Here is a 20,882-nt window from a genome sequence, read left to right on the forward strand (position 1 = left end):
GTGGGTAGCAAAGCTGAGAGATTCCTCGCAAGCCTCATGGATGGCCTATTTTAGGGCTTCCCAGTCTTCGACACTTGTTGTTGTCATTTCCAAGTGTGCATATGGTCATTTTTTCCCTGAGGAATGTTTGGAAGTTCTCTTGGTGCACTGAGGACTGAAATCTTTGGATGTTTGCCATCTGTATGATTTGGATTGCTTTCTATGTTTTGATGCAATCCAGATAGACATGACTGATCTCACCAGGCAGTGGTCAGTCCAGCAATCAGCACCTCTCACGACATCAGTGATTTGGACATCTCTTAAATCCTATTTTCTTACAATGACATAGTCCAGGAGGTGCCATTGTTTTGAACATGGGTGTTGCCAAGTTGTTTTACACTTGTTGCTGTCTGAAGATTGTGTTTGTGATCACAAGGTCGTGCTTTGCACATTTGCACTGATAATGGTAGCAAATGACTTATTGGCCAATTGAAGGCGTTTGCTGATGCTGACAGGGAGCTCAGTCAGGCAGTTGACTAGAAGGTTCTTGATTGCAAAGCCAACACCATGTATTCGCCTGTTGCTTGCTGGTTTTCCTTTCCAGAGGAAAGCGTAACTGCTGTCCCCTTCCCTCAAGCGGCCTTCACCTACACGTCTTGTCTCACTGACAGCAATGATGTCAATGTGGTACCTCGAGAGGTCTTGGGCAACAATTGCTGTTCTGTGTTTGGGTATTTTCACTTTTTGATTCGTCTAGTAGAGTATGGACATTAAAAGTGGCAAGAAACATTTTCATTTTTCCGACAGCATTGGGAGTGATCCCTCTGGACACAGTTATCCCATTGGGTATGGTGGGAAAGCCTTTGTGTGGGGCACCTTTTTTAGCTCCTTCCCCATATGGAGTGAACAGAGGCGTTCCTAAAATGGCCTGGTCAGTCGTGATTGCTGCTGCCAATAATGCCGACCATCTCAGTCCAGGGGCACATGCCGACCATCTTGCAGTCACTGCCTGTGTGTGGGTCTGTGACTAGGGATTCCTGGTGATCACTTCACCTGTCCCTGTCACCACTCGTCCATCACCACAGAACTTTTATGGGTGGAGGTGGGAAAAAGTTCTTCCTGTGAGAGAAGCCTGTGTGTCAGTAATTTAATGTGGTGGAGCCATTTGTATTAGCAAACCGCACAAATATTGGCTGAAGAGGCGCCTGTGTCCAGCATGACCGGGGGTTTCTCCTCAGTTGCAGGCCTGTGTCCACTTTTGCAGCCATTGAGAAGTGATCCTGCTTCATCCACCTGCTCTGCCGTGGAGATCTTATACTGGGTTGTGTTGTGTGGGCTGGGCTTCACTTTGTTTGGTACCTCACCTTCGACCTAACCACCATGGGTGACCCTACCAGGAGTACAGGACTCCCAACGACATTGCTCTTAGGGTCTTAAGGATACACAAGCTTCTCCACCACATCAAGGTGGCTGCCCAGAAACAAAAACTATCATTACAACAGTTGGCATTTGTTTAAAGACACATTATATGGGAATAAAGTAATCTGATCTTTCTATGTAACAGGGTGCTACCACATTACTAAATGAGTATCATTATAACATCTATGTCAATTTTATTAAATTGGGGGAAATCTCAATATACACATACTTAACAGACCAGGTATGTCTATCAAATATTATTAAAAACAATTGAACAGGTGTTGGTGGATGTGTGCATGGGAGGGGTGGGGGGAGAAGAGTTTATTTGCTTGTTTTTTGCAGGTGATGTACTTTCCTCTGACAGAAAAGGTAACCAATATCTAAGTAACTATTTGTTCAATTTTGCTGGGTACATAATTGGTGTGTAATTCTTCCATAACCACAACCTCTCATATTTTTGAACCATGCCTCCATTGTTTTGCTATTTTCTTTTTACAGTGAGATGCTAATAGCCAAGCACCTACTAGCAGAAGAGAGATCCATTCATTTCCTTTGAGTGACCATTTCTACTGGAAGTGCCAGGAGGATCACCAAGGATCATTTTTTAATATTTGGTCATTGACTGCATCCCAATACTCTCTAATGACTACACATATCCACCATATATGCATACAATCTCCTCTTTCACCACAATTTCACCAATATTATCCCCTTCAACCTCCTGTATATTTTAACCTGATGGTGTGAGGTACCACTGAAACAGTAACTCAAAGATTTTTTTTTTTATTGTGCTACAGATGAAGGTTGTTTGTCAGCTTTCTCAGATCAAACCTTACTTTTGCTCCCTGTTTGTCAACCAATTTCTAATCCATTCAAGGAAGTTGTTGTTGTTTTGAAAATGAATTGCTGTGGTAGAAAGAGCAGCAGCTGGTATTTGCCATTATATTTACATTTCATCCAAAATGCTTTACAGAATGGGGTGAGGAGGGTATATTTATAAACTCATAAGCGTATGTTCAGGACTGCATACTGTGCAAGAGTAAACTAAGGTTCATGTCAGACAGGTAAAAATAAAACACCTCCTCTCATGAGGGGAAAAAAAAAGGAGCTTCAAAGCCAAGCAACTTCATTTTACAGAAGGTTTGGTCAAAGTGTAACCAGCAGGCTACAAGAATTCTACAACAGAGTATGTGACTTCCCTCTTCACACAGCGTGTGTCCTACAGAGACATTAGGTTACAACATGAGTTGCTGCTAGTTGCTCAAATCAAGATGAAATGTTACATTTTCAAGATATGTAGTGTCTGCAAGCTGCAACTGTGCATTAAATATGAATGTAGCCATAAATCTAATCCAGCCGTTCTCAAACTGTGGGTTGGGGCCCCAAAGTGGCTTAAGACTTGCTGTGACCCAGGGCCAAGGCCAAAGCCTGAGACCCACTGCCCTGGGTCGAAGTCTGAGGGCTTCAGCCTTGGGTGGCAGGGCTCAGGTTACAGGCTGGGGCTTTGGTCCCAGCCCCCCAACCCTGGGAGCAGGGCTTGGGCGGGTTCAGGCTTTTCACCCCCTATCCTCCTAGGGTCATGTAGTAATTTTTGTTGTCACAAGGGGTTGCAGTGCAATGAAGTTTGAGAACCCCTGAAGTAATCCATTTATAAAGAGAGTGCAATCAACTTCCAGCACATAGCCAATAATGCCTTCAGCAGGGCAGCTGTTTTATATTTATTTTGATCTTTATACTCTCCACATTGTTTGTATATTTGCAAAAAACTCAATTCCTATCAATTCTAGCCATGAAATAAAACTTCCATTCTGAATAAAACTGACATTAACAAAGTTCTTTGCCTTGCCATGCCAAAAGAGTTCTTGACTGATGCTAGCACAGCTCAAGATACTTTTTTTCTGTGAACTGCCAGAGGGAAGCACTCAATATTTTCAGATTCACAAAACAAGTAGTTCACCTGGAGAGAGGCTTATAAATTCAAGTTACTCATCAAAGTGGAAGGTATATGTTTGCCAAATCTGGGTCTAAAACTTCAACATAATCTCTCAAATTTAAGGTCTGTAAAACTCCTTGCTAAACTAGCCATACCCCACACAAGTAAAGCAAATGATCAGAGTATTAGACATGACATGAAATTCAACAAAGAAAATAGACTGTTCCTCCAGTAACCTGACATGCAGACACCAAAATCAATTCATGCAATGAAACAGAATCCCCTAGGAATTATAAATTATATCCCCATTAATACCAAACAAATTAATCTTGATTAACTGTATCCTACTGAATAACAAAGGAATTCATCACGATTAGTCACTAATTGTAAAGCACTGCCCTGGTTGTAATTAGGTTAACATAGTTCTTAGAAAATGTTAATAAAGCCTCCACTTACCCACTATGTCTACTCCTTTCCTGCCAGCCCTCCCAGCCATCTGTTTGTAAGTTAGGATGTCCAGGAGTCTGCCACCAAACACAGGTGTTCGGATAATTACCCGATGTGCAGGCAGATTCACCCCAGAAGAAAGGGTGGATGTTGCTGCCAGGACTCGAATCAATCCCCGGCGAAAGGCCCTTCAATGATATCCCGTTCATCAAAAGTAAGACCTGAGGAGACAATGCTTTTCAATAAACACACTAAAGGCGTGTTTGTGGTGAAGTATAACCATCAGCAGAGAAGCCTTGTGAGAACAGCCCATGTGTTAATGAACACTTGCCATTAGCAATTAGAACTATGGAGCCTTGTCACACCAGTATTTTGAGCAGTGCATGGCTGAAATAATCTCAATTCTACAGAAATGTTTTCCTTTAACTATTCTAATTAATAGTATGATTTAGAAGTTTGCTCCTCCAAAGTGGCTTGCAAATGCCATAAAAGGTCAGACAAACACAATATTTATTTGAGAATCTTTATAAACAGAAGAAAGTTGGATCTAGCAGTTTTAATACAGGCTGGGAGTTAACAGTTTTTTTCCCTATTTAATTTCTGTGATATGCTGTCTTGAACCTGGAGTCCAACTAAGTTATCTAGTTCATTTCCCTGCAAACCATCAAAAATAAATTTTCCAGTGTTTTCTCCAGTCTAGTTTTGAGTATCCAGAAGGGCTTTAACACTTCCTTCGGGAGGTTGCTCAACAGCTTAATCAATCTTATTGCCAGGAAGTGTTCCGTTTATATGATTTCATCAGTCTACTTCTAAGTCCACAGCCTTGCACCACCCTAAAGTTATTCTTTTTCTTCCTTGACATTTCTAGGCTTTAAATATTAGTAGACTTTTCTTCCTTCTAACCCAATCTCCCTATATTCAGCTCTTTCATCTTTCTTCGTAAGTCACTCTCCTCAGGTCCCCTGATCAGTTTTGCAGCCTTCTCTCAAAGGGCTGTTGTGACAATAGAGCCAACAAGACCAGCTTCCCTACAAGAGATAAACTATCAAGTTTAAGGCTTATAAACTGAGGAGCTGTTAAACTGGGATTCTGACAAAGGACCTAAAATTACTCAAAGTCATGACAAGAAGGAACCTGATGCATACTGGGAATCTTGTTTTGAAAAATGAACTTTTGCTGGCATACCTTCAAGGTTGGGTTGTTTTTTAAATTCAGAGGAATTGAAAGTCAGTGGGGCCATAGGAAGTCTCCAGAAAAGAATGCCATATTAGCCTGAGTAGTTTTCCATTAACTACAGTTAGTGACATCCAAACAACTCAAGGGGAGAGAAGAGCTTTCTTTGGTTGATTCAGCACATTATATTCCATTTCAAGTTAGAGATCAAAAGAGCATTTAGTCTGTCAGAGTTTCACACCAGGATTTTTCTCAAGGTTAACTACACACCCTCATTGTCTCTGGATTCTGGTCTCTGCATATTTGATGCAGTATCCACTGGTTTCTACCATCAGGACAGACGAGGAAACTTCTTCCAACAACTGGACCTTGCTTCCAATCTACCCTTCCAGAGGGACCATACCTATCTGAGAAACAAATTGCAGAGCTGGAGTAAACAGATAGTAGCTACCACTAAAGGTGACAGTTTTTCTCTCTTTCCATGTTCGCCCTTTGTCAGAGACACAGAATAACAGCTCCTGTCTCAGTGTTTGGTTAAGTACATTGTCTTAACTCACAAGGCTAATAGTTTTGACAGCATGTCTTGGTTGTAACTCAATATTTCCAGCATTTAACAAAAGCTGGGTTTGTAAATTACCATTGTCCTTTATGTTGAAATTAATAGAGAAAGGTGGTTTACCGCACAATTATTTAGTTAAGCTTTAGGCCACAAAAATAATCTCAAGCTTAGCTTTAGCTGTGGGTGGCAATAACATTTGATTTACCTATAAGTGACAAAAAGGGACTAAAGACTTCAGAAAATGACTACTAAATATAAGTCCAGCTAGATTTTGGTATCTATATAGTATGCTCAAGAGAAATGAGTAAACTCTTCCAATACCTGCATGATGAAATGCCACTCCCCATGGTAAAGTACGCTGGAGCACAGTGTCCAGACCTGACGGTGAGCGCCTTAGCTGGTCCATCACCTCCTCTGTTCCTTCCTTGTCCAAGGCAACTGGTGAAAGTGCTGAGGTTTTGGTAAACCCTTTAATCAGGAGAGAGAGAATGAATATTTTTATAGCTCTCAGCAGGCTTACTCTGCTATAAAGGCATAGTGCAGCTCATAGTCTCCTATTGAGCTCCTTTCTCATCCCCTCTTACTCTCAGCCTGCTGCAGGGACCAGTGTTGCAGATTGTGGAACTCCCTGGCTATGATGTCTGCCAGTTTTTCACACCAATTCTTGGATGGACAGAAGAGTAGGACTGAATGGCCATCGCGAAGGGTCTCGTAACACAAGCTCACCACATGGTCTTCATCTCCCTGAATTGAGACAGACAATTCTTTCAACAAGTTCTTGTATCATACAGGGTTTGTAAATGCTGCCACTTTGGCTCTATCCCACTTCAAATCCCCTATCCCAATTGAGAGGGAGAAACAAGGGAAAGAAACGGAGCTGAGTTTTCCTGACTTTCAAAAGTCTAGGGATTAGTATGGTACACTGATGAATACATGTCTTGGGCCCAACAACAGATAAATCTGAAGATGTGTGTCAAATTATCCCTAGCTTACTCCCATTGTTACAATCACAATTAAAACCTTTTTAACCTTTTATTAACATAAAAAACAAGTAAAGCATTTGAAACTTCAGAAGTTAAGTAAAAACTTCAACAATTCCCTTATTCTCTTTCCCTTTAGTTGTATAGAGTTTCTTATATGGAAAACTCCCTTGTCCGACAGTTTCTTTAGCTGGTATTAAAGATGACGGTCAAGTGGTTATTAAAGTTCAACTCTGTCTTCTTAAGACAAAACAAGGCAAACATACACACTCCCAAAAGAAGGAAAAGACTAAGAAAGTATAACTTATAACTTCTTGCTGAGAGTGTGTGTGCGCGTGTGTGTAAGTGTAAAATCTGATTTCTTGGAAATTACAGACAAAGCACATACTGTAATTTTAATAGCTGCACAGACACAAACTCTTACTAGTCAAACTAAAACCTTTGTCAATAGCTTGCTTTTTTGATTACAGGCCAACAGCATGTTTCTGACATGGATTTGTTCTGGATAGTTAAACCATATTATTTTTAAGCAGATGGCCAAAGGAGGAATAAAGGAGAAAGCAGAAGTCAGGTAGGGAAGGAAAAACAATATTACACTACAAAGAAAGCAGTAGCAGAAACTTCAAGTGCACGTGACAAGTCTTGTTCAGAATTCTGCCAAACCCAGCAAAAGGGGTGATGTTATCTGGCTCCTTTTTCTTGCCCAGTCTAGTTAGGACATCTTCCAGGATTATGACAAAGGCCCAAGACCTTAATGATAGATCCCAGGGACCCAGTGAGCTGTGGTCACCTTAAAGGTGAAACTCCTTGCCTCAAGCTGTTGAGTCTACAAATTTGGCTTTCCAGCCCACTTAGCTTAAGCATATCGCCATGTAACCTCTAGAAAAAGGGGCAGCAACCTGATCCCATCAAAAGTACTCAATTAAAACACAGTTACAGTTATTCCAATTATAAACATTTATTTTGGTTTCTGGAATCCCTCCACGTGTTATGCCAAATTATCTCTAATCATAGTTCTTTTTGTTTAAATAAATCCAATTTTTGCCACTCTCTCTCAAATTTTGCTTATTTTATATAACAGGCTGAGCTGATCTTAAAATCATAGAAATGTAGGAGTGGACGGAACCTTGACAGGTCATCTAGTTCAGTCCCCTCCACTGACGCAGGTCTAAGTATTATCTAGACCATCCCTGACAGGAGTCTGTCTAACCTCCAATGACAACCTCCCTATGGAATTGGTTCCAGTACTTAATTTACAGTTAGAGTTTTTCCTAATGTCTAATCTAAATCTCCCTTGCTGCAATTTAAGCCCATTGCTCCTTGTCCTGTCCTCAGTGGATCAGGAAAACAATTTACCATTCTCTTCTTTATAACAACCTTTTCCATACTTGTAGACTATCATGTTCCTCCCCGCAACCCCTCAATCTTTTCTTCTCCTGAGAAAACCCAATATTTTCAATCTTTCCTCATGGGTCATGTTTTCTAGACCTTTAACCATTTTTGTTGCTCTCCTCTGGACCTTCTCCAATTTATCCATATCTTTCCCACTTTGTGGTGCCCAGAACTGGCTACAGAACTCCAGTTGAGGCCTTATCAATGCTTAACAGAGCGGAAGAAATACATCTCATGTCTTGCTTACAACACTCCTGGTAATAAATCTCAGAATGATGTTCGATTTTTTGCAACTGTATTACACTGACAATTCATATTTAGTTTGTGATCCACTATAATCCCCAGATCCTTTTCTGCATATTCCTTCCTACACAGTCATTTCTCATTTTTGTATAAGGAAGGAATAATCAATTGCACAAAGTGTAGTACTCTACATTTGTCCTTACTGAATTTCATCCTATTTATTTCAGACCATTTCTCAAATTTGCCAAAATTATTTTGAATTCTAATCCTGTCCTTCAAAGAGATTGCAACCTCTCCCATCTCGGAATCACCCTCAAACTTTACAAGCGTATTCTCTAGGCCATTATCAAAATCATTTATGAAGATACGGAATAGAACTGGACACAGGACAGATCCCTACGGAACCCCACTCGATGTGTCCTTCCATCTTCACTGTGAACACTGATAAGTACTCTGTGTATGGTTTTCCAACCAGATGTGTACCCACCGTATAAGTAGGTTCATCTAGCATATACTTCCCTAGTTTGCTTATGAGATGATCATGTGAGACAGCTGTCACATTCCAGGGTGCAATCCACACCAGTATGGGGTTGTGTCACTGCTTGCCCCGCAACCTTAGGCACCTCACAATGCTTTGCTGTTGTAGCTCCCAACCTGGGCCACTCACAAACAGTCTACCAGCATACAGATCACACTCTGAGTGTTTGTGTATAGCTACAGTCATGGTCCAGCAATTCTGCCCCAGCACCTGTCAGCAACACACCAGCCACATGCTGGCTTCCAGCAGCCTTGGTTACTACCTGAAGGGTGACCCCAACACACTCCCAGTGCCAAATTTTCCCCCAAAACATGTGTTCTCCAGTATCCAGCCTTCACCTGGGCAGTTCAGATATCAGAAGTCTGTTGCCCTGTAAGGGATTAATATTCAACTGTTTACTATTTTAGATGGCGTTACCAAACAGTTTAGTTCAAACACAACATGGGACAGTTTATATTAAAAAATATATATGTTTATTTAAAGAGATTTTAAGCGAGCATATGTATAAGGTATTAAAGTCAGAAATGGTTACAAGAGAAAAAGATGAAACACTTTCTGGTATCTAAAACTTAACAAGCTAGACTTGGCCCAAGGTAAAATCCCCACAATTCCCAGCAATATTGCTGACTAAATATTTAGATCAGAAACTCCCCCAAAGTCAAAGGGCTGGTTCCTTTGTCTTCTGAGATGAAAGTGTGTGAAATAGGGAACGAGATAAGGAGATGACGACATTGGGGTGTTTTTGCCCTTCACTTTTATAGTCCAGTCACACTTCGAAGTTGATTGTTCTGAGGATTATCCCTCAAAGCAAAAGTTTATTCATACAGTAAAGGGGGTGACATGGAGTCCAGTGGTGAAGGTTGCTCCATGCTCTCTCTCCTCCCTGGTGTATGCTAAAATGCAGATCTGTCATCTACTCCCATTTCTCCCTTATGCTGCCTTAAGAACCCTGTTTACTACTTATATGTAAATTGAGATAAACACACATTCCTGTGTTTAGAATAGACCTGTTTAACAACTTTTGTCTAGGCAGAGCTATGTGATTTTGAACATGTGCTATCATCTTACAAGGGAAATTCATAACTTTGCACAGGATGTTGCTACATACAGTTCACCATATTATTGACCAGCAAGATATTAGTTTTCAAATGATACCTCACAAGCTATATTTTGTACAAAGATTATTACAAGGGTGTATGGGGTGCGAATACAGGGCTGCTTTCAGTCAGAACAGTATCAAAAGCTTTACTAAAGTCAAGATGTATTATCTTCTGCTTCCCCCACATCAACAAGGCTTGTTACCCTATCGAAGTATATTAGGTAGGTCTGACATAGTTTGTTCCTGACAAATCCATGTTAACAGTTATTTATCTTCTAAGGTGCTTACAACTGATCGATTGCTCCATTATTCAGGTACCAATGTTCAGCTGACTGGTCTATAATTCCCTGGCCTGTCCTTATTCCCCTTTTCATAGATGGGAAATATAGTACCTCCTTCCCAGTCCTCTGGCATCTCTCCTGTCCTCCACAAGTTCTCAAAGATAATCACTAGTGGCTCAGAGATCTCTTGGGACAATTCCTTAAATATTTTAGGATAGTGGTTTTCAACTTTTTTTTCATATGCGGACCTCTAAAAAAAATTGTAAAATGGAGGTGCAAACCTCTTTGGAAATCTTAATAGTCTGCGGATCTCCAAGGGTCTGTGGACCACAGATTGAAAACAACTCCTCTAGGACTGCCAACCTGAAGACATCTAAGGGTATATGTACAATGCAATATAAGCCTATGGTTAGTGGGACACAAGTCACCTGACTTAGGTTAGAAAATCCTGGGCTTGCGTGACTACACTGATTCTTAACCCTATGTTCAGATTTTTCTAACCAGGGCTTGAACCTTGGCTGCTGATGTCCACACTGCAGCATGCAGACCCAAGTCAAAGCAATCGCAGATTCCCTAGCACCCTCTCAAAATGCAACCTCTCTAGCCGTTTGATCATGATGCACTGTGAGAAAACTTTACTGCCCACCCTGTATGTTACAAGAAGTTTGAACAGCCCGCCAACACAGCCTGTCGAGTCATTTTAGTCTGGGTGCTCCCAGCGGTCAGAGCCAGCAACAGAGAGGAGCAGCCTTTTGAAAAACTTCTCTTGCTTATGCTTTCATTCCTGTGTCAGAAAACGGACAAAGCTTCTGGGATGTGCCAATGGGCATTTTGGCAGCTTTTTCTGACCCACCAAAGGCACCTGACAGATTTCATGATGAAGTGAGAGGAGGAGGCGGCGGAGACGTGGCAGACTCGCACTGGCTGATGCTGCTAAGTAAAATTGGCATATTTTACTTAGCAGTAAACCAGCTGATGCTATGTAGACCGGCACTTCTGACGCTGGCCCACAAGCACAGACTGGTGGGCTCACATTGTCACGCAGACCTAGGATGACGAGCAGTGGATCCAGAACTCTTGTATGAAGAAAGCTACATTTCTGCAGCTTTGTGAGCAGCTTGCCCCAACCCTCCAGCCTAAAGACACACTCACCCTTGCCAGTCCAGAAGCAGGTTTAACAATTGGAGATATACCTATCTCCTAGAACAGCCCCCTGCCTTCACTAGCAGGACCAATTACTGATTTTTGCCCCAGATCCCTAAGTGGCCCCCGAAGGACTGAACTCACAACCATGGGTTTAGCAAGTCAATGCTGAAACCACTGTGCTTTAACAACCTAGGAGGAGGGGGGATAGCTGTCTGGAAGCTGGCTACCCCTGACTGCTACAAGTCTGTTGCCAACCAGTTTGGGGTTGGAAAGGCAACTGTGAACAAAGTGGTGGTGGAGGTTTCTGAGGCAGTAAGGTGCGTGGTTTACCCGAAGGTGGCAGTCATTAAAGATATTCCTTAAGTAACTGCTGGCTTTAGGAGAATGGGGTTTCCTAACTGCACAGGGGCCACCTATGGGACTCCTGTGCCCATAGTTTGCCCTCCTCAAGGAGTACATAAACCACAAAGTGTACTACTTGATTGTTATGCAGGCCCTCAAGGCCAATTTATGAAGGTCAACATGGCCTGCATTCCCAAAGTTCACATCAGAGTTTTTCACCAATCAGGAGTCTACATTCATGGACAGACTGGGACACTGTTCCCACCAAATAACATCAAACACTATCCCCACTGTTAGTCTGGGGGACCCCAAGTATCCCCTTTTGCCTGGTCTTACAAAGCAATACCCTGATTTCAGAGGCCTGGGCAAAAGAAGGTTTAATTACACTCTTAGCAGGTGTAGATCCTATGGCTGTTGAATATGCTTTGGCAAATTAAAATCCAATTTGAGGTGTCAGCAGACCCATTTGAATGCTAACTCATCAATGCTGTCTGCATTATTGGGACTTGCTGTATTCTTTACAATCTTTGAGAAGCCAAAGGTGAGCCATTTTCCCCTAAATGGGCCTAACACAACAAGGAGCAGCTGAATCAGTTCACTCAGCCAGCATATACTACAGTTGGCTGCACCTGGGCAACAGAAATCAGGGATGCTTTGTGTTCTCACATCATCAACTTGCATGGCCCTATGGAAGAGGGGGAATAGTACCTGTAATAATGTGCTTGTGGAGGGAAAGGAGCTGGTTAATTTTTTTTGGGGGGGCGCGCCCATCAGTGCTTAGAATGGGACCTGGATCTCAGATGGGATCAAGACCTGTATGCCGACGACCACCTCGAGTGGGAGCGGCTCCGAAAGTCAGGGCTATGGGACCAGCGCCGCGAGTCGGACTGGCGTTGGCCATGGGCGCAGGACCGGGACTCAGAGCCACGTCAGGACTCAGAGCAGCACGAAGATTCAGGCAAAGGGGCTGATGGACCCAACATGGCAGGCTTGCCTCTGGATGGTGCCATGCTCCGAGGGAGTGGAGGCGTGTCCCTCATAGTGGGAGACTTAAGTGCCATCATCTCGATAAGGCCCCTGGCAGCTTCAAAGGTGTCCGGGGTGGAAGGCATCATAGCTTCCTCCACATGCAGCTGCAGGGATTCCAGGAGAATAGGGCTTGCTGGAAGACGGGGGCCCGCGTGGCTGTGCCTGGCTCAATGGTCTGCTGCCATAGGCCCAACCTCTGCACTGTTCCCTTCCAGGGTACAGCTGCAGTAACAACTTGCAGAGGAGATTTCTCCTTTGCCTGTTTTTTTGTGGGCAGTGGGGAATGAGAGTGGTGCCGGTGAGAATGCTTCTGGGGCCCAGGGGAGCAGCGGTTCCTGGGTTAGCGTGCGAGGTCCTTTCTCAGCACCGTAGATGGGACCACAGTGGGAGCGCTCCGCACCCAAGGCACTCGGGGCAGGTCCTGCCGAGGACAGAGGGCTGACTCCATTAGGAGTTGCTTCAGATGGATGTCCCTCTTCTTCCTGGTACGAGGTTTGAAGCCTTGCAGATCTTACACTTGTCTGATTAGTGGGCTTCTCCCAGATACTGAAGACAGGAGTCAGAGGGTTGCCCGTCGGCACAGGCTTCACACAGGAACTACAGGGTTTGAAGCCAGGGACTGCATACTCTGAGTCCCCGATGGGGCCTGTGCTGGAGTGGGAACCCCTCCAACCTGCTAAGTAGCAAGACAAACCACTAACAACTAACTAAGCAAAATATTTACAGAAGATAACAGAGGAGCTAGGGATTAGTGGGACACTTGCAAAGCAAGAAGTCACTGTTCCAACAACTGTCCCTGGCGGTAAGAAGGAACTGAAGTGGGGGGGTCAGGCAGGTTCGTAGATAGCGTGCCATACTGATGGCGCACCAGGGGACTCCATAGCCAGCCTGGTGGGTAGCTGCTAGGAAAAAATTTCCAACAGCCGTGCCTATGGTGTGTGCACACACACCTAACTGGTATTGATATGAGCAAGCACTCCAAGAACACATTTTCCCAAACACACACTAAGTTCATTGCTTCCAGACAGCTCCATAGACACTGAGTGATTATAGAGTGGTAAACTTAAAGCAATTATTACTTTAAGAAAAACATGAATGACCCTAGAAAACATGAGTTAAAATACTCTTTAAACTTGTTCTTTACTGTTTGCATTTCCCAGTAACCATTTTGAACTCCACATGCTGGGGGATGGCAGGGGCACCAAACTGCTGGGAAACAATCCTCCATTAGTGGATACATGCTGGTAGCTGAGGCGTCTCATAACTTTGGATTGGTTCTTAGAGCAGAAATGCCTCCCATTACTGTAGTAATAAACTTTAATTCAAATCAGAAATTTATCTGGCTGTGGGGCAGCTTCTGTCTCCTCTGGGTTTATTGCAGACCCAGAATTGACTGCTGATCTTGTTCCACAGCCTGTGCTGGCTGGTTTCAGAAACAGAGTCACTTCATGATCCTCATTCGGAGCCTGCTCCTGGCTCCCATTAGTCCCCAGGCTGGGCAACATCCAGGCTGACCAGGTCGTCATGCACCACAGTTGGCTCTTTGATAAGGCGCAGTGCCAAGCACCAGTCAAACTCCTCATAAAAACAGGCATGAGGCTTATGAGTTTCACAAGGTGCGCTTCTGATCCCTGGTCTTCCAGTACTCGCTCTTGAGATTCTAAATTCACTCCCTGCATTGGTCACCAGTCCGGAAAATTTGCAAAGCTGCCAGCTTTTTATCTGTCTGTTGGTACACATGATCATTGCTGGTACTTTTGCTAAAGTCAACAGGTTTACTGGCCTCACATCAGAGATTCACCGAAATCTGGCTATAATCACGTGACCATGAAGCAGTACGTTTTACAAAAGGCTTGTTCTGCTTGGTCTCCATTGCAAACACAGAAGGCTCTCCGAAGATGCATTGCAGCTCAGTGATCAGAAGACAAGAGAAAGATTAATGCTGACTCACTGAGTTGCTGCTGTATGCCCAGGAAGGATGGCTTCTATTTTCAATTGAGTCGACTGGAGATTGTTTGGATAGAGAGGACAAAGGAAGTTCGCCCATGGGATTGTGGGATACTGTTGGTGTACTCCCAGGAGACAAGTCAAGCGGGGCTGCGTCTACATCGCAAAGCAATAGGGCTCAAGCCTGGGTCACCGCTTGACTTGGGCTTGAACCCTTCAGCCTTGCAGGGTCCTAGGACTCTAGATCTGAGCCTAAGTCCGAGAGAGACGAGTGTGTAGACGGAAAGGGGTTTGGGCTCAGCCTGAACCTGGGCTTACACTGCACGTGCACATACCCTAATTTATCTAGGCAATTCTTAACTTGTTCTTTCCCTCTTCTTTCCCTCTTCTAGCCATTTACACTGAGGTTCACTATGTTAGTCATCCAATCACTGAACCTTTTTGGCAAAAAACAAAGAAAGGCATTTGAACAATTCAGCCATTGCTGCATTTTCTGTTAATGTCTCTCCCTCCTCATTGAGGTAAATGGGCCTACGCTGTCGTTGACCCTCCCTCTTGCTTCTAATATATTGTAAAATGGTGCCTCAGTACCTTTATTTCTCTATCAGAAGGGTAGCTGTGTTGTTGCTTTTTTACAGATCCAGACTAAGAGTCCTGTGGCACCTTAAAGACTAACAGATGTATTGGAGCATAAGCTTTCGTGGGTGAATACCCACTTCATCAGATACATGTAATGGAAATTTCCAGAGGCACGTATAAATATGCAGGCAAGAATCAGTCTGGAATAATGAGGTTAGTTCAATCAGGGAGGTGAGGCCTCTCTGCAAGCAGTTGGTGAACACCAAGGGAGGAGAAACTGCTTTTGTGGTTGGCTAGCCATTCAGTCTTGTTTAATCCTGATCTGATGGTGTCAGATTTGCAAATGAACTGAAGCTCAGCAAATGAACTTCAAGACCAAACTTCAAGAGAAACTGCTGAGCTTCAGTTCATTGCAAATTTGACACCATCAGATCAGGATAGCATTGGGATAGTTTGCTTTTGTGCCCGTAATAATGTGACTTTAAAAAAAAACTGCTACCTCGCCTGAACGTTTTTTTCATTTAGACTTGCTTCCCAAGGGAGTTTATCTACCAATTCTGAGTTCACTAAGCTCTGCCTTCTTGAAGTCCATTGTCTTTATTCTGATGTTTTCTCTTCTACTCTTCCTTCAAACCATGAACCATATCATTTCATGATCACTTCACTCAAGCTGCCTTTAACCTTTAAATTCTCAACCAGTTCCTCCCTATTTGTCAGAATCAACTTTGGGACTGCCTCTCTCCTAGTTGCTTCCTCCACCTTCTGTAGTAAACTTGTCTCCAATGCATTCCAAGGACTGTTGGATAATAATATGTGCCCTGCTAGATTTACTTTCCCAATAGATGTCTGGATAGTTGAAACCCCCCATCACCACCAAGTCCTGTGCTTTGAATGGTTTTGTTAGTAGTTTTAAAAAGGGATTAAAAAGAAAAGATGCTTGCTAAAGATTAAGCAGTTTGAATTAACCTAGCTAGGAAATTTTCGTGTACATTTTTAACCAGATAACAGTTTCTGGGACCCAGCATTGGAATGAAAGGCTCTTCTGTTGTATTATTCTGAGTTCAGATGCTCAAAACCTGCAGAGATGCAAAGGTATTTTTGCCAAGATATTCAGTAATTCTCCATCACTGGCAACATTTTAAAAAGATTGGATTTTAAATATATAAATAAAAATGCTCTAGCTCAAAACAAATCATTTTCAGGAAGTTCTATGGCCAGTGTTATACAGGAGGTCAGACTGGATGATCATAGTGGTCCTTTCTTTCCTTAGATCTATGAACTTTTATCTCAGATGTGTCCAATTAGCTCCAATCTAGTTCATAAGAGGCAAAGGGAATAGGGACAGATAGCTTGGCTGGTGAAAACCTAGCTTGGGAAGGATTTTAAGATGGTTTACCAATAAAAACCAAATCACAGGAAAAGGGAACTTTAGCCCTTATTTTGAGTGCACACACTATGTTACAAGCAGGGTAGGAACATCAGCTACTTAAAACATTACACATCTACTGATACATTTTAAGAGTCTTCTTTTAATTAGACAATAGAAACAATGTTATCCTGGAGCACTAGTTAGCAAGAATCAGTAGTTACCTCACTTGCAGCATGGGTTGAAATTCCCGCACCAGCTTCATTGAAGAGTCATAAATATTACGGCCAATTTTCACCCACTCCATAAGGGGTACAGGACGAAAATCAGTATAGTACAGCTCAGCATTCAGCCAGGAAGCCAGAAGACCCAGGTTAGGGAGGGTGGCACTCATGCCTACTATCTGTATGCTGTCAAAAACAGGACCGTTCTCCTTTGTCTGTCTATAATTGGTTAAAAGAAAATGAAAGTTAATAGAACCCTACGCCAATGTTCTGGTGCAGAATACAAAATCCTATCCATCCAATCCGAAATTCTGATGCTCAAAGGAATACATTGACTACCTTGCAGCAGAAAAGTTGATCACTCTCCTCTCAGCGTACATAACTACAAATGTTATATGCTGATCATAACATTACTCATAATTTTAAAAGATGTGGCTACAAGGCTTAGGCTTTGAAGGCACTGATTACCACAAACTGACTATATACACTTCGAAATATGTTTTAAAGATTTCCTTGTTATTAATTTATGTTCAAGTTATGGAATTATGGAAACAAAAGGGGCAGATATATTTTCATTATAACTTTCATAAGCTTAAATATCTCAATGAAATCCACTCCATTTTGTCTCAATTAAATCATAACCTATTTTCAAGTGATGAGCATTCACCAGCTTCCACTAAATTCAAAGAACTAATGGATGCCTCAGCACTTCTAAGTAAGTGGCCTGATTTGTCAGATGTCTAAATAAGGATGCAAGAATCTAGTTAGACTTAAAAAAAAAAAAAGTCTGTGTAAAAACTAGGGCTAAATCACTCACCAAATGCATGGCCCATCCATAACTTTAACCACAGAATACAGGATTGATTTTTTTAAAAAGTTTGTCTGCCACAATAGTGTACAATTTTTTAAAAATTACATATTTCTTAATCCACCACTGTGTATGCTCCTGCACATTCTACATGCCTTGCTGGCATGCTGTTACTGCCAATACATATACAAAGATATAATTATTGTGCAGCATCTCAACACAGATTGAGTCCTGGAACTAGATAGATCACATCTGGTCTGAATTATGTTGAAAAAATTGAATCTCCATGACACACACTTTCCTTAGAAAGTTCACAAAAGCAACAACTATTCAAAGCTTTCTACTCCAGCTCAGGATGGCTTAACACTTAGAGTAATGAAGGGCTCATTATCATATTATGGCATGTAGATGTTTTATGATTTAGTATAGAAGACACTTGTAATCATTGCTTTTTCATCTTTTCCACGTCAAATGGTAATATGCATGTAAGCAGGCAGAATAACTCAGCAGAAAATAGCTGTAGTCAGCTAAGGCTTTTCCTTTGGATATAATCTTTATAATTAAGCAATCAAAACAAACAAACATAAGAAAAAGGGAGGAATAAAATTTCCTCATTTTAAGGTTCATCCCAATCCTACAACCCTGGGTGCAAAGCTCTTCTCCAAACTGTCCCCTTGTCTACCAAAGATCAAAAGAGGATGCCTGATCATATACTTCTTTCACACATATCAAAACATTTTTGATAGAGAGATCTATTAGGTTATAAAAGTCTCTTAAAGGAGGCAATAGTGATAGAAACTCTTTTGCTTAGGAATTAAAAATTAAACAAGACACCAGAAAAGAAAGAAACAACAAATCCAAAACATTTTAAAAATTAGCTTACTTTATATTTGAACTTGAAGCTATATCCTAATTTCTTTTCCGAAAAAGAATGAATTTTACAACTAAACACAAATTTAAAAATACAAGGAAAAAGGTTTTTGACTATAGTGATAGCCTCCTGATGTGATGAAACCTTAATAACTGAGGGATCCTAGACCAGAGTTCTCTCAAATTCCTGGAGCCAATCCATACCTCCAGTAACTCAGAGAACAACCTGAATATTGAAGCTGCTCAGAATTCAGTATTAAAAGACAGATACCCCCAGTCTACCCACCTTTTAGCAACTTTCTCTGTAACAAATCGAACTTTGGTGAGCAGGAGTTCCAGCAAATATCCTCTGTGAGAATCTCCCAGCATGTGCAACTCATCCACAACCACCATCCCTGGTGAAAGAAGCACTACAGATTAAAATTTTTATTCAAGTTAATGTTTAAAATTAATATACGCAAGTAAGAGGGAAGGTCCTGTACATCTAGGGTCAGGCTTGAGTTATGAGGGATTACAGGTACCAGTTATGAGGATCACGAGATACATACATATCACATAACCAGCGTAGACCCAGATTGGGGTGCAGGAGTTTTTAAAGAGTCAGCGGATAAGTGGGCTTGGGTACGCCACCCATGGAATGTATAAAGAGTCCAAGTCAGTATCAGTGTAGCGAATAAGTACATGGGTGGGGTGTGTCCCTTGGTTCATCAGAGAAGGAAGTTTCACCAAAGCTCAAAAGCAAGAACAAACCTCCATCGTCCCTTCAGCATCATATTCCATTATGAATGGTTGAAATTTACAAAATTCCTGTGCATGCCAGAGACATTTCTGCTGCTTCCTGTCACTGTTTCTTCTCAGATATTAGTGCATGAAGCAGATGATCAGTTTCATGACATTTTACCTCCAAAATTTGTTTTGTTTAAAAAAGAAAGTTAAATTTGACAGTGTGTTTGGTGGAGTCTAGCTAGCAGTGCACTCATCTTTTCAACCTCAACATCTCACCAAATTAAATTTACCCTGAGGGCTTGTCTACACAGTTATTCCAAAATGGCTACCTCAATCCGAATTAATACAACGTCTTTCTAAATTTCCAGACTGCACCAAACTTGAGAAATTCTAGATGAAACGAACATTCTCACCTCACTTAGGCCAGGTTTATATTCAAGTTTGCCAGCATATCAACGTCGGGTGGGGAGGTGATTTTTTACCGACATAGCAATGCTGGCAAAAGCTCTAGCGTAGATGTAGTTATACTGGTAAAAGACTGTTTTTACTGATATAGTTTGTTTCGCTCACCAAACCAGAATAAGTTATACTGGCAAAAGCACTGGTAAAGCACTCCTAGTGTACACATAGCTGAAGACTGAGAGAAAAGATGCCCCTCCATCCCCCAAGCAACATAAAAGTAAAAGATCAACTTAACTCTGCCATCTACTGAGAAAGGAGAAGGTGATGACATTTCTACCAAAGTAATGTCTCTGGAACATAACTGGTAGTTCGATCTTTTGCATTAGCCTCTGGCTAGCTGGTGTCCACATAGTCTGTGCCTCTAGCTTGGGAAAGAAAAGTGTATACTCTATTTGCCTCTCCCAACCCCAAGTCTCCTTCCCGGCCGCTGTATGAGCATGCTGAGGGAGAGCGGTGTCTATGTTGTTCTACCCCTTCCCACAGCCTCTGTTTTGGATTCTCTCATCCTGCTGAATAGCACCAATGCTTTCCTCTTAATCTTCTTACAACTTTCCTTAGCAACATCAAAGTGAAATTAACCTGATTCTAGTCATTTTCATTGCTGACCACAGCACAAAACACTGAATAGAAGCAGGAAAAATAACAATGGTTCAATCACTTTTCAATCTGCTAGTTTGGCAAAACTATGTGCAACAGAGGTACTACAGCTGCCTGCAGATTCAGGCAGACAACACTGCATTCATTTACACTTGTTTCACGTTTATTCTCATTAACCTGATGGCTACTGCAACAGCTTCCTACTAACCAAGGGCAAGTGGGTTTTTCAAGTCCTGCACAGGATTTATTTTATTTATTTATTTTAAAATGAAACAGCAGCACCTCACAGGTCTGGCATGAAGAGACTTCCCTAAAACTAGTCTTAGTCAGATTCCCCAGGAGGGCATGTCTCAAATGTGAGGTTTTCTGCCATGCAGTGTTATTCTTGAAGGAATTCTGTGCCAACAAATTAAAAATTCTGCAAAACTCTGCATATTTGATTTGTCAAAATAACACTATATAATCATGCCAGTTTCAGTTATTTCGGTAATTTATTTCAAAATACCTGTCAGCAACTACATCTGTAACAATACAGACACAAAATTTTCCCCCAGGGAATATAGTTACAGAAACCCCTATAACCCAGTACCTGGTTTTCTGCCCCATCCTCCCACAGAGCCAAGCTGAGGGGCTAGACACCCACAACCCCTCCCACCAGATCCCAGCTATGGGGCACCCCACAGCTTAGACACTAGCGCCCAGCCACAGGGCATCCCCCGCCCAGATATTCGCAACCCCTAACT

General features: G+C 42.1%; 1 protein-coding gene across 1 annotated transcript in view; it reads right to left on the bottom strand.

Annotated features, from left to right (window-relative positions):
- Positions 1 to 20,882, bottom strand: part of POLQ (DNA polymerase theta) — a 147,502-nt gene that overhangs the window by 109,626 nt on the left and 16,994 nt on the right. Inside the window, 6 exon segments of the mRNA XM_030534424.1 lie at positions 3,788 to 3,964; positions 3,967 to 3,999; positions 5,832 to 5,978; positions 6,095 to 6,256; positions 16,678 to 16,895; positions 18,641 to 18,749. Of these exon segments, the coding sequence (XP_030390284.1) occupies positions 3,788 to 3,964; positions 3,967 to 3,999; positions 5,832 to 5,978; positions 6,095 to 6,256; positions 16,678 to 16,895; positions 18,641 to 18,749 (846 nt within the window).

The sequence above is a fragment of the Gopherus evgoodei genome, chromosome 1 (assembly GCF_007399415.2).
Source record: "Gopherus evgoodei ecotype Sinaloan lineage chromosome 1, rGopEvg1_v1.p, whole genome shotgun sequence".
Taxonomy (NCBI): domain Eukaryota; kingdom Metazoa; phylum Chordata; order Testudines; family Testudinidae; genus Gopherus; species Gopherus evgoodei.